The sequence below is a fragment of the Hemiscyllium ocellatum genome, chromosome 9 (genome assembly GCF_020745735.1).
Source record: "Hemiscyllium ocellatum isolate sHemOce1 chromosome 9, sHemOce1.pat.X.cur, whole genome shotgun sequence".
Taxonomy (NCBI): Eukaryota; Metazoa; Chordata; class Chondrichthyes; order Orectolobiformes; family Hemiscylliidae; genus Hemiscyllium; species Hemiscyllium ocellatum.
This window is the reverse complement of record NC_083409.1, coordinates 76,938,588-76,957,385: the sequence shown is the minus strand read 5'-3', so window position 1 is coordinate 76,957,385 and position 18,798 is coordinate 76,938,588. Positions and strand designations below refer to the sequence as shown.

At 44.5% G+C, this 18,798-nt stretch overlaps 1 protein-coding gene across 2 annotated transcripts in view; it reads right to left on the bottom strand.

Annotated features, from left to right (window-relative positions):
- The window catches only part of ipp (intracisternal A particle-promoted polypeptide), a 28,193-nt gene extending 14,159 nt beyond the window's left edge, over positions 1-14,034 (bottom strand). The window contains exons 1-2 of one of the 2 annotated variants that reach the window (XM_060830485.1): positions 13,477-14,034; positions 2,492-2,923 (exon numbers count right to left, since the gene is read on the bottom strand). In XM_060830485.1, coding sequence (XP_060686468.1) covers positions 2,492-2,923; positions 13,477-13,804 — 760 coding nt within the window. In that variant the 5' untranslated portion in view covers positions 13,805-14,034. The remainder of the gene's footprint in view (positions 1-2,491; positions 2,924-13,476) is intronic. The other variant, XM_060830484.1, reaches the window with a different exon arrangement.
- Between the last annotated feature and the right edge of the window lie 4,764 nt (positions 14,035-18,798).

Genomic DNA, 18,798 nt, shown 5'->3' with positions numbered 1-18,798 from the left:
CACCCCTGGCTCCTGTAACTTCCTCATTGCGTCTAACTACTGCTCCAACCAATCCATGTGATCCAAAAGGATTTGCAACCAAACATACTTCCTGCAGACATAATCTCCAGGATCACTGAAATTCTCCCTAATTTCCTACATCCTCTGCACTTTAACCTGCTGTCCCAAAATATATGGAAAAAAATCAGAACACTCTTTCTCAAATATTCAGCATTAGTACAGTCTTACTGCTCAAAACCATTGCTCTAGGATAATTTAATAGCTATCTTTTATTTTAGAAACTTAACCAAGAAACAGATCTCTGTGGAACTCATTACCGCACAGGACTGTGGAGCCCAAATCATTGAGTACATTTAAGACAGAGATAGATAGGTTCTTGAATGTTAAGGGGATCAAGGGTTACAGGAGGAAGGCAGGAGAATGGGATGAAAAACATATCAGCCATGATCAAATGGTGGACCAGACTTGATTGGTCTAATTCTGCTCCTATGTCTTATAATCCTCATTTTCTCAATGGAAATTAGGACTGAATAACAAATGCTCACCTAACCAATGATGTTCTGATGCACAAATTGTTATTAAACATCCATGATTTCACTCAAAAAAGCAGTGTTAAGTCACCCTCTTGAGCTACTACAGACCATGTGGGATAGGTTTACCCATGGTGCTGGTAGGAAGGGAATTCGAAGTCAGGATGGTTGGAACTTGCAGATGGCAGTGTTTCCATACACCTGTTGCCAACATCCTTCTAGATAGCACAGGTCACAGGTTTGGAAGGTGCAGCAAAAGAATCCTGGATGAATTGTTGCAGTATACTTTGTAGGCAGCACACACAGATGGCACTGTGATGGGAGGACTGAATGTTTAATGTAGTGCATGGGTTAACAATCAGCATGCTGCTCTGGCCTGTCCAGTGTCAAGCTTCTTTTTTTGGATTTGTACTCAGTGAGACAAGTGAAGAATATTCCATCACATTTAACTGTACCAACCATCTGACATCTAAAAATGCTGTCAAGAAAACTAGGTCAATAATAACACTCAGATGCTGAAATTGAGCAATTCAGCAATGTTAATGTCAAAGGGAAACAGCTGAATTCTCTCTTGTTGGAAATAGTCATTGTTTGGCACCTATGTGGTGTGAATGTTTCTTGCCGCATATTTAATAGAGGTATTCAGAATTATGAGAGAACACAGCAGATAGATAGAAACTATGTTCATTGTGGAAAGATGGAGAATCAGCTGACATAGATTTAAAAGGTCAACTGAAACTTTCAAAAAGCATCAGGATCATTATCTGAAAAATTAATAATTTGTAGGACTACAGAAATAAGCAGGGAAGCAGCACCCAATAAACTGTTCCTTTGAAGAGGCAACACAAACACATCCAGCTCCATGGCCTCCACCTGTGCTGCAACCATTTGATTATACCAGTCTAAGGAAGAACGTGGTACAGGTATTACTGCATGTGGATGTGCACTGCTTCATTATCTGAGAAATCATGAGTGGAATGACTACTGCAAACAAAAACAAAATCAAATCCCATTTCTGACTGTATGATGGATGAAAGATCATTATTGAGGCAATCAAATGAAGGCAATCTAAGTCACTAAAGTCATAGAGTCATAGAGAGGTACAGCATGGAAATGGACCCTTCAGTCCCTTCCGACCAGATATCCCAACCCAATCTAGTCCCACCTGCCCGCACCTGGCCCATATCCCTCCAAACCCTTCCTATTCATACACCCATCCAGATGCCCTTTAAATGTTGCAATTGTACCAGCCTCCATCATTTCCTCTGGCAGCTCATTCCATAGACATACCACCCCATGCATAACCTCAAGAACTCTTGTAACCACATTTTGGGATATGATTGACCATCAGCCACAACTAGTCTTCCTTTGTGCTAGGTGTGACTTCAACCAGTAGAGTGCATTCCCCTCAATTCCCACTGACCTCAATTCTAATAGGGATTCATGATGTCATACTTGTTCAAATGCGGCTTTAACATCATGAGCAGTCTCTCTCACTTCGTGTGACATCTGGCATTCAACTCCTACGTACAAGCTTGGAACAGTAGTCAGTATTGAGGTCTAAAGCCTAATGGTGCCCAAAGACAGTAACAGATCTACAATTTAGAGATTACAGGGAGAATCTGAGACAACTGGAGCTATTTTGCAACTAGCCTCATTCTTCCTGGACTGGGAAGAAATGCTATCCTGCAATGTCCTGATACAAAATAAATGTATGTGGATATTAAACAAACACAGAGTTACTTGTCTGTGATACCTTTCAAAGTAATTTCTCCAGGCGCACGTGGCTATATAAGCAGCAACTAAGCCATTATACGATAGTCATTCAAGTAAATCAGAGGAATATAGAAGCCAATTTGCACTAAGCAAGGTTCCACTTGTATATTGATTTTGCAAAGGAATAAGATGCTGCAAAGTGTTCACAACTTAAAGAATATAAAATACTCAAAACCTTATCCTACCTTCAATGTACTTGAATAATCTTCGTGAAGACAATAGAGGAAATCGAACAGGATCCAGAATTTCAATCACATATTTTTTCCTTTTGCCCATGTCTTTGAGTACCCATTCCATAGCAGTTGTGAAAACTTGATATTCATCTTCAATGTGGAGTTCTTCACTTTTTAATATCTTTACAAGTTGATCTTTCTCTAATCCCATAAATTCCTCAGTTTTACATACCTCCAGGAAGTGCACATAAATGTAGCTTTCACTGAACTCCATAAGATCATGACATGCAATTTGCTCAGCAAATTGATAAATTCCAACACAGTTTGAGGGATCAACTTGCCCTTTTAAAAAGGTACTGCACATGTTCACAATCTCAGTTAACTGCAACATATCCGCTGCAAGGATCACTTCTTGTACATTTTTGACGCTGACATCAATGATACCTGTTTAACATGGCAAAGAAGAAAGAACATGCGTTTTAAAGTCCATACAATACAACCACTCAGGAGTAAGCTTGGCAATTTCAGGAGTGAACCTGTTCATATCACTCTAATGCGACTTCAAATTAAAATCTGCAAAAGTAACTACTCTGTAATAAAAACACAACTTCAACAGAACAGGCACTCAAAGCAGAGTTGTCAGCATATTTTTGAGTTCATTATACAGTCGTCAATCTATCAGCTAGCTCAGCTCTCACTGAGATTGATACATTTTTAATGATTTTATTGCTGTCGAACAACATTTCACATGCAATTATATCTGTTCCCTAGCAAGGTAATGGTTGATATTTTCCTCTTGACAATGCTCAGAAATTGTGTTAGAGAAGGAAGTTATTCAACTTGGACCATGCAAAGATGAAGAAGCAATATGTGTTCACATCAGCGTGATAACTTGGAGAGCTCCATATTCCCCTAACACTGGCGTTTGTCACTTTGGGTGATAAGTAATCTAATGAGTCACTGCAGAGTCTCCCGCTGATCACGCATATGACAGACAAAGTGTACTAGTGATGCAGGAGTTAAATGAAGGAATACAATTCCTGGTGCACCAATAAAGCAATCTGCTCTATCCTTGTTCTAATTAACCTAATTCAGTGTTGTTTCAACTGCACCCATCTATGCAAGCCACAAGTCAGAGTGCAAACCGGGTGGCCGAGACTTCAGGAGTTGAGGCAGCACTAGTCCAGCTTCGTCTCTACTCCTGTTGTTGTGCTATTGACATGGTTGGATCAGTCAAAGAACTATACAACACCAAATAGACCCTTCAGTCCAATTCGTCTGCACCAACCAGATACTCCAATCTAACCTCATCCCATTTGCCAGCATTTGTCCCATATCCTCTAAACCCTTCCTATTCATATACCCATCTAAATGCCTTTTAAATGTTGTAATTGCATCTGCCTCCACTACTTCCTCTGGCAGCTTGTTCCATAAACATGCCACCCTCTGTTTAAAAAGTTAACTCTCAGTTCCTTTTTAAATCTTGCCTCTATCAAATTAAACCTTTGCCCTCTAGTTTTGCACTGCCACACACATTAGGAAAAAATCTTGGCTCTGCACCATATCCAAGCCCCTCATGATTTTATAAACCTCTGAAAGGTCACCCTCAGCCTCCAGTGGTCCAGGGAAAAAGGTCCTAACCTATTCAGCCTCACCCTATAACTCAAACCTTCCCAGTCCCGGTAACATCCTTATAAATCCTTACAAATCTTTTCTGCACCCTCTCAGGTTTAGCAACATCCATCCTATAGAAGGGCAACCAGAATTTTACACAGTAATCTAAAAGTGGCCTCATAACATGACATGTCAACTCCTATAGTCAGTTCTGCTATAGCGTGGCAGTTCTATTCTCATGCAATCCCACGGTATAAGTAAATTGATCAATAACACCACAATTGAAACTAGTGGGGCGAGAATCGCAATACAACCATGACACACTTTAAAAGTTTGCGCTTTAGAAACAGTGTCAATTCGTCAATCATGTCACAGCCAATTCACATTAATGAAACTCAATGTTCTGACCAATGAAGGCAAGCGCGCCAAATGCCTTCTTCACTATCCTGTCTACCTGAAACTCCACTTTGAAAGAACTATGCACCTGTACCCCTAGATCTTTGTTTGGCAACATTTGTTGTGGACATTGGTTATGTTACTACTATTGAAAGTTTATATGGGCATTATCTTGGCATATAGGCAGAAGTGGGTACAGTAGATGCTGGAGATTAGTCAAGATTCAAGGTGTTGGAAAAGCACAGCAGGTCAGGCAGCATTCGAGGAGTTGGAAAATCGATGTTTTGGGCAAAAGCGTTTCATCAGGAAGTTATCTTCTCATATGCCTAGCTAGGTAAATGTTAGATAGCTGATATGGGTGAGCCCAGATTATATAAAGTTAAAGGCTGGTATGGACTGCTTCATTTTTGACTAAGTCGTAAATAAATTGAATCACTGAAATAACAACAGCAACTTGTATTTATATTGCATTTTTAAATTTAAAAATAAAGCATTTTAAGGTATCTGACACTGAATCACTTTAGCAGATATAATGGCAGGTGGCCAAAGACTTGATCAGAGAGATAAAAGGAGAATCGTAAAGAAGGAAAACATTTAGGGAGTCAGAGAGGCTTTAGAAGGGAATTCCACAATTTACAGTTATCCCACATCTGACGTGATGACAGAGGGAAGATATTTGAAGATGCAGCTGATAATACTTAGGTTGAGGACAGCAATCTGTGGAAGGTTCTCTTGTGGCACAGTGGCAGTGTGCCCACCCCAGACCTAGAGGACCAGGTTCAAGTCACGGTGGCACAGTGGTTAGCATTGCTGCCTCACAGCGCCTGAGAGCCGGGTTCAATTCCCGACTCAGGCGACTGACTGTGTGGAGTTTGCACATTCTCCCCGTGTCTGTGTGGGTTTCCTCCGGGTGCTCCGGTTTCCTCCCACAGTCCAAAGATGTGCGGGTCAGGTGAATTGGCCATGCTAAATTGCCCGTAGTGTTAGGTAAGGGGTAAATGTAGGGGTATGGGTGGGTTGCGCTTCGGCGGGTCGGTGTGGACTTGTTGGGCCGAAGGGCCTGTTTCCACACTGTAAGTAATCTAATCTAATCTAATCTAAAAGTCCACCCCTTCCAGAGGTGTATAATATCTCTCAACAGGTTGATGAGGAAAAATAGGTTAATTTTTTAAAAAAAATCTTCAGAACATCTACAGAGATGTCCGGTGGCTGACAGAACCAACTTTCAACAATCCTGACCACCAGTCTCATGTCAGGGACGGGATCACAGTTTTCACTTTAACTTCTTCTACCCTCAGTTCTAGCTTTTGCTTAGGCTCCTTCATAACAATATGAATTTTGTCTTCATGTGGAGGACAACAAATGCTCATCAATTTCTGGAACATTTTCATTTGTTAAATGTTCTGTGTAAAAACATGCACTTGTCTCTCTATTCTAGCTTTGTTCCATAAATGAAGTCTGGAACCATGAGGCTCTGGTAGAATGCAAAACTCCAACTTCTTTTTTCAACAAAAAACACATCTTCTTGAAGCAAGTTCATCATGCTCATAGCACTATCTTCTGCTCCTTTGACCCTTTCACCTCTAAACTGCTCACCATACAACTTCCCTTCCTGGTCCCAGTTTTGGGTGATAAGGTTAATGATTCTCTCTTCAGATATTACCCTTGGACATACCATCCTTGCAAACTGCCACCAAATCTCTGTACTCCCTTTCCACTCTAAAGTCATAGAATCCCAATAGTGCAAATTGAGGTATTCAACCCATTAGGTCTGCACCGACCCTCCAAAGTACATTTTATGTGACTGTGACAAGGATAAGCCTTTCCTCATTACCCTTCTTGAAGTGTCTGCAAGCTTTGATACAGCTGACCACGCCACCCTGCTGGGTGGAATAGCTATTACCTGATTCCATTGTTATCTAATTATAATGTAATAAATCACTTGTATTGGCTTCTCTTCCTGCTCCCTGACCATTACTTCCGGTATCCCCAGGAATCTATCCTTAGCCCCCCCAACTATTTTTCATGTACACACCATTCTGCAGCAACGTCATCTTAAAAGTGTTAGTGTTTTTAATGTGACTGACAGCATCCATCTCTGCATTACCATTTCTCTCAACCTCTCCACTATTGCTCACTTATCAGACTCCTTCTGCGACATTCAATACTGGGTGAGCTGAAATTTCCTCCAACTAAATATCAGAAAAACTGAAGCCAATGTTTTCAGCGTCCACCACAGAGTCGCTTCTCCATCTACCAACTCCATTGCTCTCATTGGCAACTATCTGAGGATGTTAGGCCAGTTTAGGAGAAAGTGAGGACTGCAGATGCTGGAGATCAGAGCTGAAAATGTGTTGCTGGAAAAGCTCAGCAGGTCAGGCAGCATCCAAGGAGCTCATGCCCGAAACGTCGATTCTCCTGCTCCTTGGATGCTGCCTGACCTGTTGCGCTTTTCCAGCAACACATTTTCAGCTCTGTTACACCAGTTTTACCATTTTGATACCATATTCAACTACAACATTAACTTCTGACCTCTTAACACTTATATCCCATATTTCCACCTCTGTAACATTGTCTGGATGACAGACATCCATTTCGAATTAGTCTGTAATTTTAAGATAACTTTCTTGCTTTACAATCTTTGTTATGGCAAATATAAAAGTGGTAAAGACTTGCTAACATATCTGCATAATATACAAATTCATCAAATTAATTCTAACTAAATTTAATCTTAATCTGGTAATTTTGTGTTACTTAAGTTTTGAGACAATAAATCTTGAAAATCTAGTTGCATGTGTAATCAATTTATCGACTGAATATGGTTAGCAAAAATCTCTTCCTTCAGCAGTGGTAAAAAGAACAGTTGTAAAGAGAAAAAATAGATAAAAACTTCTGGTGTACAACAGTCTTCAACTAAGAAATTAGGACAAAATATGTTTGTAAAAAGCTACACTGTTTTAATAATTTACATTTATATAGTTTCTCCAATTCAGAAAAAGTGCCAAGGTTCTTTACAGTGAACGTCAAATATAAAAGGAGTAGAAGAAAGTGGGGACTGCAGATGCTGAAGATCAGAGTCAAAAAGTGTAGTGCTGGAAAAGGACTGCACGTCAGGCAGTATCCGAGGAGCAGGAGAGTCGAAGTTTCAAGCATAACCTCTTCATCAGTAAAAAGAGTAGAATCATTTAAAGAGATGTTAGATGGCCCAAAGCTTGATCTTAAAGTTGTCATGATTGGAATGTGATCAGCCAGGTGGATCTCATAGAACATGAGTTCCCTGACTGGTTTTAATCCGGTCCAATCAGGGAGAACAGGCTGAAAGATATAAACAGGAATATCAGGGATCCTGCTCATTCTCAGAGCTAGCTGGGTTGGTGTCATGTGCTAAACACATGTAAATAAAGGGTGACTTGATAACAGGACACCGGCCTTCGTGGAGTTATTTCAGTGATGATGAGAAAACACGCCCCTGAAGAGATTCGCTCGCAACAATTGACTTTGAGTTAAGGTAAACATTTCTGATATCATGCTGTTGGTAAGCTTGATTAGTTTGATCTTATTGTCGAAGATTGGCTCAGCCTGTGGAAAGAATGCAGTCTTCTTTCAGGGCAAACGGCATTAAGGTGGACAAAAAGCAACAAATAATTCACCTGACTGCTTGTGGACCTGCAGCTTTTTCAATTATTAGGAGCCTAACGTTCCATGAGGCATCAAACACTAAAACCTTTTAAGAGGTGATGGATTTAGCTAAGGCATATTACAACCTCAAGCCTCCTCTAATTCTGAGGTGCTATTGATTTTACTCGGCAGTTTGAGAATGAGATGAATTCATTGCACGATTTTTGAGTAGGGTAAGATGACTGGCAGAGGCATGTGTTTTGGTTTAACCATAAGTGAGATGCCATTTGGTGTGTGGGATCAATGACGTGACCATGCAAAACTGCGTATTAGTTGAAACTGACCTGGACTTTAAACAGGCACACAACTGGCTTTGTCATTAGAAAATGTAGCCAGTGGAGTTTGAGTTACCAGATATTGTCTTAGATTACTTACAGTGTGGAAACAGGCCCTTCGGCCCAACAAGTCCACACCGACCCGCCGAAGCGCAACCCACCCATACCCATACCCTTATATTTACCCCTTACCTAACACTACGGGCAATTTAGCATGGCCAATTCACCTGACCCGCACATCTTTGGACTGTGGGAGGAAACCGGAGCACCCGGAGGAAACCCACGCAGACACGGGGAGAATGTGCAAACTCCACACAGTCAGTCGCCTGAGTCGGGAATTGAACCCGGGTCTTCAGGCGCTGTGAGGCAGCAGTGCTAACCACTGTGCCACCTATTCTGATGAAAGTGAACACCCTCGCCAGGGTGACTGAGCTTGGGAAACACCACTCAAGTGAAAGTTATTGCACTGCCCCAATCAGGACATATCTGGAACAGAGGGACTCTTGGTCAGCCCACAGCAAAAGCCCAAAACAAAGCCAAGCCTCAGCCAAAATGTGAAAATTTTCTCAAACATATGAGCTGGCAGGCCACTGTAGTTACTGCTGGTATGTGGATTCTAGATAGAAAGAGTATCCCACTAGGCCTGAATTGAGTAAAATAGAAAGTGTTTTCTGAATTTTGAAGTGCAGGCTCAGCTGCCCAAATGGAAAGGCTGGGAGATGAACTATTCCAAAATAGATACACTTAGCAAATAGCTGTTAAATGAGTTTTGGTGCTGTTTTGAGAACAATTCAAATTTAACCAATCACTTTAAATTACACCCAGGATATTAAAATCCAATGGAATGTGAATTTTATTATTTTGCCACCCAGATGTGTCATTGGAATATTAAACAAAACACTGGCATTTTGAAAATTGGTCAGAGAGCAACTGCCATTGATCAGGGAGCAAATGCTGTTGAATCGGACAGATAATTGCCCATCTAACTTGATGGTCTCAAAGAAATGAGAGCGATATGTTAGGGAATCCCTATCAAAACTACCTTTTCATGTAAAACATATGAGCAGCAAAAAAGATGACAACCCAGGGAGATCAGAAGCCGGAAGATTGAAGACAGCGGACAAGACAGAGACTGTGTGATCATGATATTAAGTTAGTGTAATGTTTAACAAGTGTATTATTAGAACAGCCTATTTTTATGGCACTGGGGCCAGAAAGTAAGTAGTTAAGAAAAGGGAAGGTTTGGATTTGTGAATAGCTGCTGCTTAGTGTTCATGATTGGAATTAATAATATAAATTGTTATTTTTCTTGAAATAGTGGAATTTAGGAGTTTTCTGTCACTCATATTTTAACATTGCGAGGAGAGGTGAGGTTTTCAGAGTGTCTGGTTTAATTACCTCAGGGGTTAACACTACGAAGGCAGATTTAAAGAAATAGAATCAGGAACACCAATGCTGGACGTAAGACTCCTCTCAACAAGAAAGGCACTTTTGTCAGGGGATGAAGTTTGGTGTCGAAACCATGGAAATGGTCCTGCATGGGTAAGAGGCACAACTGACACAAGGTCAAGTCCTGTGCCATTCAAAGTTCAGGTAGGTGAAGTGGTCCTCAACAAGCATATGGACCACATGAAGGCTGCAACCTCACAAAATACAGGGTAGGAGCAAAACATATTTGGCGTCTCAGAACATCTGGAAAGGCTCTCAGAACCATTACGCTAATGCCCCCCCGCCTCCCCTACAGCCCACCTAGCATTGAAGAAATCAGGACAAGATGGACACTGCAGACGTCACAGCCTCAACACCATTACTGCCTGAAGATGAGGTTCAGTCGAAATGCTCTGGGTGCAAGAGATGGGCTACTGTCCAGTACACATCACCAATGTCTGAGGTACTGTCTGAGGAACCGGACCTGACAAAAAAATGCCACAGGAGAAGCTACAGGAAAAAGAATGGGCCTATGTTCCAGGACTTAGAGGCAGAGGGACGCAGTAACTAGGACAGTTCAGTGAAATGCATCTAATAGAATATGCATTCTCTGATTAGAGTTGTTTAACCTGGTCTAATCAGGGGGTCCTGGCTGACAGACATTGCCAGAAGACAGGTAGCCATCCTCAGTGCTGTCACCCCGAGCGGGTATCGGGGTGGGCTGTTCTAGAGGTGGTCAAAAGGTGCTGAGGGTGATTAGTGAAGCCTGAAGATGGGTAGGCCGTGCTGACCACTGTCCCCCCGGGGAGGTACCGGGGCGGACTGTCTGAGAGGTGGTTGAAAGGTGTGTCAGGGCGGACCGAGAACTGGAAGTGGCATTGAGTGGACCGAGAGCCAGAAGGTGCATCGTGACGGGCTCCCTTAGAGTGGACGGAAGGTGGGAGGGACGGGGCTTTGTTGGGTCTGTATTGTATGCACGATTTTTATGTAACAGGATTGTCTCATGTACAAATATCATTGTTGATGTCTTTTCATATTTGAAACTGGGATTTGGGGGTTGTCCTCATTTCCCTGTAAGGGTAAAAAATGAGGTCTGCAGATGCTGGAGATCACAGCTGAAAATGTGTTGCTGGTTAAAGCACAGCAGGTTAGGCAGCATCCAAGGAATAGGAAATTCGACGTTTCGGGCATAAGCCCTTCATCAGGAATGAGGAGAGTGTGCCAAGCAGGCTAAGATAAAAGGTAGGGAGGAGGGACTTGGGGGAGGGGCGATGGAGATGTGATAGGTGGAAGGAGGTGAAGGTGAGAGTGATAGGCCGGAGTGGGGTGGGGGCGGAGAGGTCAGGAAGAAGATTGCAGGTTAGGAGGGCGGTGCTGAGTTGAGGGAACCGACTGAGACAAAGTGGGGGGAGGGGAAATGAGGAATCCAAGGAATAGGAAATTCGACGTTTCAGGCATAAGCCCTTCATCAGGAATGAGGAGAGTGTGCCAAGCAGTTCCAACACCGCACAGCCCAGATGGCCTCCTTCTTCAAGGACCGCAGATTCCCCCCAGACGTGATCGACGATGCCCTCCACCGCATCTCCTCCACTTCCCGCTCCTCCGCCCTTGAGCCCCGCTCCTCCAACCGCCACCAAGACAGAACCCCACTGGTTCTCACCTAACACCCTACCAACCTCTGTATACAACGTATCATCCGCCGTCATTTCCGCCACCTCCAAACGGACCCCACCACCAGGGATATATTTCCCTCCCCTCCCCTATCAACGTTCCGCAAAGACCACTCCCTTCGTGACTCCCTCGTCAGGTCCACACCCCCCACCAACCCAACCTCCACTCCCGGCACCTTCCCCTGCAACCGCAGGAAATGTGAAACTTGCGCCCACACCTCCTCCCTCACTTCCCTCCAAGGCCCCAAGGGATCCTTCCATATCCGCCACAAGTTCACCTGTACCTCCACACACATCATCTATTGCATCCGCTGCACCCGATGTGGCCTCCTCTATATTGGGGAGACGGGCCGCTTACTTGCGGAACGCTTCAGAGAACACCTCTGGGACACCCGGACCAACCAACCCAACCACCCCGTGGCTCAACATTTTAACTCTCCCTCCCACTCCACCGAAGACATGCAGGTCCTTGGACTCCTCCACCGGCAGAACATAACAACACGACAGCTGGAGGAGGAGCGCCTCATCTTCCGCCTGGGAACCCTCCAACCACAAGGAATGAACTCAGATTTCTCCAGTTTCCTCATTTCCCCTCCCCACACCTTGTCTCAGTCGGTTCCCTCAACTCAGCACCGCCCTCCTAACCTGTAATCTTCTTCCTGACCTCTCCGGCCCCACCCCAGCCTATCACCCTCACCTTGACCTCCTTCCACCTATCACATCTCCATCGCCCCTCCCCCAAGTCCCTCTTCCCTACCTTTTATCTTAGCCTGCTTGGCACACTCTCCTCATTCCTGATGAAGGGCTTATGCCCGAAACGTCAAATTTCCTGTTTCTTGGATGCTGCCTAACCTGCTGTGCTTTAACCAGCAACACATTTTCAGCTCATTTCCCTGTAAACTGGTTGAACGATAGGGTTTGGGGCCTGGCTTGCTACCCCTCTCCCTTGTAAAATTGCTGTTGTATATAGCTGCAAATGTTAACTATTTTTCTGTAAATTCTTTGGTAATTGGTTAATAAGTAGCTTATCACAGACCACTCGGGTGTTTCTTTTCTTCCTGGTGTTGGAAATTTGAATAAAGATTCATGCACCTTGTGTCTTTAACTGTGTCTCACACCTGCAAACACAAAACCTGGGTGCTGGGGGAAAGAATAAGCACTACCACAGTTAGGCAGTAGTGTAGGATGAAAAAAAAAGGAGTGTCGGAGGTTCTTTTCACTCTGAGAGCTGGCTCTTGAGGGAGCTGGACCAGTGTCAAGGACTCCCCTCTTGATTGTTTAAAAAAAAAGAATGTCTTCTACCTGGTGGTGGAAATTTGAATAAAGATTCATGCACCTTGTGTCTTTCACTGTGACTCACACCTGCACACACACAAGAAAAAAAATAAACAGGAGGGTCAGGGGTTCTGTAAAAAAAAAGGAGTGTTGGGGTGTTCTGTTCACTCTGAGAGCTGGCTCTGAGGGAGCTAGGTCAGTGCCAGGGTCTCTCCATGTGTAAAAAGAGGGGGACTTGGTGATGGGGTACTGATCTCCGTGGAGTTAATTCAACTTTAAACCTGGAGGTGCAGCAGAAAACACTCTGAACTACAACATGGCATGGGTAGGCCAGCAAACATGTGCCAAGAAAATAAAAAAACAGGAATGTCAGAGATTCTGCTCACGCTGAGAGCTCTGTTGGTGTCATGCACTAAGTACATTGAAATAAAAGTGACTTGTTGACAGGATACCAGTCTTTGTGGAGTTACTTCAAAAGTTTGGAAACAGGACTTCACTTTGGACCATTCCTGATGAAGGGGTTATGCCTGAAACGTCGATTCTCCTGCTCCTGGGATATTGCCAGCACAACACTCTTCTTCCTCCCTTCGTCTAGGGTTTTATTCCCATTGAAATTTATTTTGGTCTTGTAAGAAAGTACCCGAGTCCCGCGGACAGTTACCGGTGTAGATAAACTCCAGGAGTAAGCGGAATGTTTCTGCCTCGATTCCGTGGATCTGGATGAGAGTTTTGCTGGTTTCCTGCATCCCTCCTGCGAACAGCACAGCGAAGTACGGGCTGCTGGCGGCCAGGATCAGCTTGTGCACGCTGAAAAGCTGCTCCTCCACCTGCAGCTGCACATCGCAGAAGTCAGCCCGGCCCCTCATGCGGTTTATCTGGGAGAGCAGGAGCCGGGCGTGTTTATCGCAGGCCGACTGCGCCGCCTCACAGCCTGGGCCTGGGCCAGGGCCTGGGCCAGGGCCCGGCTTCGGGTGAACGCAATGGGCCATCGCTCCGTTTCCAGGCAACACGCGCCGCGCGCCGACCCCCCTCCACCTCCTCCTCCCCGGAGCTGTCAGACGGTGGGAAACTCCTCACACACCATCGCTCTGCCCGAGCACCGCACGGAGCTGATTCCGCTCACCGTCATCGGCTTATCTCCCCTGACCAGGAGGAGGAATCGAGCCCGGCATGGCGGGTTCCCGTCAAGGCTGGTGGGAGGGGCCGAGTCCTCCCCGGCTTCTGCGAGTGAGGGGAAGGAGGCCACCGCGAAAGACGAGTGCAGCGCGGAGTCCTCCAGGACAGAAGGGGGCGCGACGTGGTGGAGTCCTCCGGGACAGACAGGGGCGGTGCGGGTTGAAGTCCTCCGGGACTGACGGGGGCGGTGCGGGTTAGAGTCCTCCGGGACAGACGAGGGCGGTGCGGGTTGAAGTCCTCCGGGACAGACGAGGGCGGTGCGGGTTGAAGTCCTCCGGGACTGACGGGGGCGGTGCGGATTTGGAGTCCTCCGGGACTGACGGGGGCGGTGCGGATTTGGAGTCCTCCGGGACAGACGGGGGCGGTGCGGGTTGAAGTCCTCCTGGACTGACGGGGGCGGTGCGGGTTGAAGTCCTCCGGGACTGACGGGGGCGGTGCGGGTTAGAGTCCTCCGGGACAGACGGGGGCGGTGCGAGTTGGAGTCCTCCGGGACGATAGGAGGCGCCATCGATTCGCCATCACGTAAACAAACAACGCGTCGAATCGAAGCAAACCGGAAGTGTTAGAGGTCAGGAGCAAAATAAGTTAATTTTGCAATGACATATTTTGAAATCCGTGAATTGCAGTGTTCAAAGACTTATTTTATTTGTCAGGATGTTTTGTATCTGTGTGACGTTCAAAGTTATCAAAACAAATAAAACAGATTGCGTTCCACAACGTAAAGATTACATTAATTTGTAGGTTCATCACCTCCATCCTGCGAACTCAGGATGTGTTACAAAGTCGGTGTTGGACCAGGGTAAGTGTAGGTCAAGAGGGTGCAGGTTGTGGCAGACTGTTGACAATTATTCAACATATTGAATTATTTTTCACCTGTACCGAGGCACAGTGAAAAACTTTGTCTTGCGAGCAGTACAGGCAGATCACAGAGTTAAGTAGCACAGATAAGTAATAATAGATAAGCAGTAGCAAAAACAAAAACACAAGTACAAGTGAATGTTAAGAGTTTGTGAGTCCATTCAGTATTCTAACAACAGCCAGGTAGAAACTGTTACGAAACCGGCTGGTGTGTGTGTGTGTGTGTGTTCAGGTTTCTGCACCTTCTCCCCAATGGTAGAGGTTGCAGAGAAACATTGCCAGGGTGGGATGGATCTTTGAGAATGCTGGCAGCATTTCCTTGACAGCGGGCCTGGTAGATGGATTCTATAGATGAGAAGTTGGCCTTTGTGATTGTCCAGGTCAAATTCACCACTCTCTGTCACCGTCTCCGATTTTGAATGGTACAGTTGCCATACCAGGTAGTGATACATCCAGACAGAATGCTCTCGAGGGTGCACCTTTAAAAGTTGGCAAGGGTATTCGTCATCATGCCAAATTTCCTCAGCTGCCTGAGGAAGAAGAGATGTTGTTCGGCCTTTGTAACCAATGCATCCACATGAAGAGTCCAAGAAAGCTTGTTGTGGATGACCACTCCCAGATCTTGACAGTTTCCACTCGTTCCACCTCTGTGCTGTTAATGTGTTGGGGGACATGGGTAACATTCTGCCGAAAGTCAATAATGAAGTCCTTAGTTTTGCCAGCAAGGCTGAACTGTAGTCAATGATTAGGATTCTTACGTAGCTGTTCTTGGTGTCACGATGTTCTAGGGAGCAGTGAAGGGCAAGTGATATGGCATATTTCAACATGTCAAATTAAATAATAGATTGGGGGTGGGTAGGGACATTATCAATGAAATAAATGTGTTTGGCAACAATTAAGATCAAGAATAATTTATAAGTATTTAACATCTACATGCTTTGTTATTGTTCAAAGAAGCCAAATCCTTGTGTTTATCGCTGCTGTTATAAGCTCTTCATAAAAAAAGTTTAAACCTGTTTCCATTACTCTGTAATATCAACAAACACAATTACTCAAATTATGCAGTCAGTGAAGGAATACCAACCAAAACAGAAGTTGCAGCATAAGCTCAGCAGGTCTGGCAGCATCTGTGAAGGGTGTTGGAAAAACACAGCAATTCGGGCAGCATCCGAGGAGCAAGAAAATCAACGTTTTGGGCAAAAGCCCTTCATCAGAATAGCTTTCAATTGTTTTGATGAGTTGAAACAAGCATACTGTGTATACATATTCTTTATGTCTACAAAAAACTGGGCCATGTGTATTAATGTGTACCAGTGTTGTGTGGTTATGTATGTTCAACCATCAGTTTAAGAGTCCATCACATGTCGTAATGATATCATTGGACATCTGGAGAGAAACAATTACGTCTGTGAATACTTCCTTAATAAACACTTGATATTTTAAATGCTGCGGTAACTCATCCTTCTTGAACATCATAACCAGTATGTCATACTGACAATCCTAAATGGCTAGGCGAAAGTGAGAACTGGGAGATTAGAGTCGAGAGTGTGTTGCTGGAAAAGCACAGCAGGTCAGGCAGCATCTGAGGAACTTGAAAATTGATGTTTCGGGCAGGAGCCCTTCATCAAGAATCAGGTTAGGAGGCTCGGTAGTGGAGAGATAAATGGGAGGGGGGGTGGGGTTAGGGAGAAGGTAGCAGAGAGTGCGATAGGTGGATGGAGGTAGGGGTAATGGTGATAGGTTGGAGAGGAAAGTGGAGTGGATAGGTGGGAAGGAAGATAGACAGTTTGGACAATCATGAGGGCAGTGCTGAGTTGGAAGATTGGAACTGGGATAAAGTGGGGGAGGGAAAATGAGGAAACTGGTGAAATCCACATTGATGCCATGGGGTTGGAGAGTCCCGAGGTGGAAGATGAGGCATTCTTCCTCCAGGCGTTGTTTGGTAAGGGAGTAAAGATGGAGGACGCCCAGGACCTGCATGTCCTTGGCAGAATGGGAGGGGGAGTTAAAGTGTTCGGCAATGGGGCGGTGGGGTTGGTTGGTGCCGGTGTCCTGGAGATGTTCTCTGAAGCGTTCAGCTAGTAGGCTGTCTGTGTAATTCTTCACACATACACTGTTATCTGGGAGATGTTGTCCAATTGTAGAATTTATTTTCTTGCAGAATGTCCTCATGAATGTAAGACAAACAATTTCAATAAAATGTGCCCTTTTTTCAGTAACACTTTAGTTGTCCATGACCAAATGATTATTTGTGTGTCTGAGACGGAGGTCCAACAAAGACCAAATTTGGGATAGAAACAACAAAGTTCAACTTCCAGCTAGATTATGAACAGATAAGCTTTCTCCTGAATTTCGTCAAGGGTGTATTATTAAATCCAAGGATGTGCCGATTTTTATTGGACAGCTTGGTAACATGGTTACGAATTTACACCATGACCTGTGCTAGATTTGGTTTGACGGGTGAAAATTTCTTTCATTTTATAGTTTGATTAATTTGTGCCACAATACTCAATTAGAGGAACTCAACTGGACTCAATCATATAAATATAATGGCTACAAGAGCAAGTCAGAGACTAGGGATACTGCAGCGAGTAACTCTCCTCCTGACATCCCAAAATCTATCCGCCATCTACAAGGCACAAGTCAGGAGTGTGATGGAATACACCCCACTTGCCTGGTTGGGTGCAGTCCAACAACACTCAAGAAGCTTGACACCATCCAGGACAAAGTCACCCACTTGTTTGGCAACACATCTGCAAACATTCAATCCCTCCACCACCAGCGCTCAGTAGCAGCAGTGTGTACTATCTGTGGGATGCACTGCAGAAATTCACCACAGATCCTTAGACAGCACCTTCTAAACCCATGACCACTTCCATCTAGAAGAACAAGGGCAGCAAGTACTTGGGAACACAACTACCTGCAAGTTCCCCTGCAAGCCACTCACCACCCTGCCTTGGAAATATACTGCCATTCCTTCACAGGCGTTGGGTCTAAATCCTGGAATTTCATCCCTACTAGCATTGTGGGTCATCCCACAGCAAGTGGACTGCAGCGATTTAAGAAAGCAGCTCACCACCACCTTCTCAAAGGCAAATAGGGGTCGGCTATCAATGCTGGTCAGCCAGTGACGCTCAAGATCCACAAATGAATTTTAAAATTCCTTCAGTGAATGATGGCACTATAAACAATAATTGTGAATGCCAGAGAATTGAAGTAAAAGCAGAAGGTGCTGGGGAAATTGAGCAGGTTTGGCAGCATCTGCAGAAAGACAGAAACAGCTTTAACGTTTCAAGTCCACAGACTCTTCTTCAGATATGTCAGGTTGCAAAGTAGGATTTTCCATTTGCAAATGAAATTAGTGTGGTACAGTATATTTCAGCATGTAAGGTGAGCCAGAAGGTTTAGGACAATGCCCATTTCTGAATCAAATCCTTGGTGAAACTTTCAGTTTCTGGACCCATAAAACAATGGTACACACCATAATACAGAGAAAAATAAAAATGTGTAAATTTTCAGTGTAGTTACAGATGCACCAATTAGAGTCATAGAAGTGTATAGAACGGAAACAGACCCTTTGGTCCAACTTGTCCATGCCAACCAGATATCCTCACCCAATCTAGTCCCACCTGTTGGCACCTGGACATATCCCTCCAAACCCTTCCTATTCATATACTCCAGATGCCTTTTAAATGTTGCAATTGTACTAGCCTCCACCACTTCCTCCGGCAGCTCATTCCATACGCATAAAACCCTCTCTGAGTGAAAAAGTTGCCCTTTAGGTCTCTTTTATTTCTTTCTCCTCTCACCCTAAACCTATGCCCTCTAGTTCTGGACTCCCTAATCCCAGGGAAAAGACTTTGTCTATTTATCCTAACCATGTCCCTCATGATATTATAAATCTCTGTAAGGTCACCCCTCAGCCTCCAACATTCCAGGGAAAACAGCC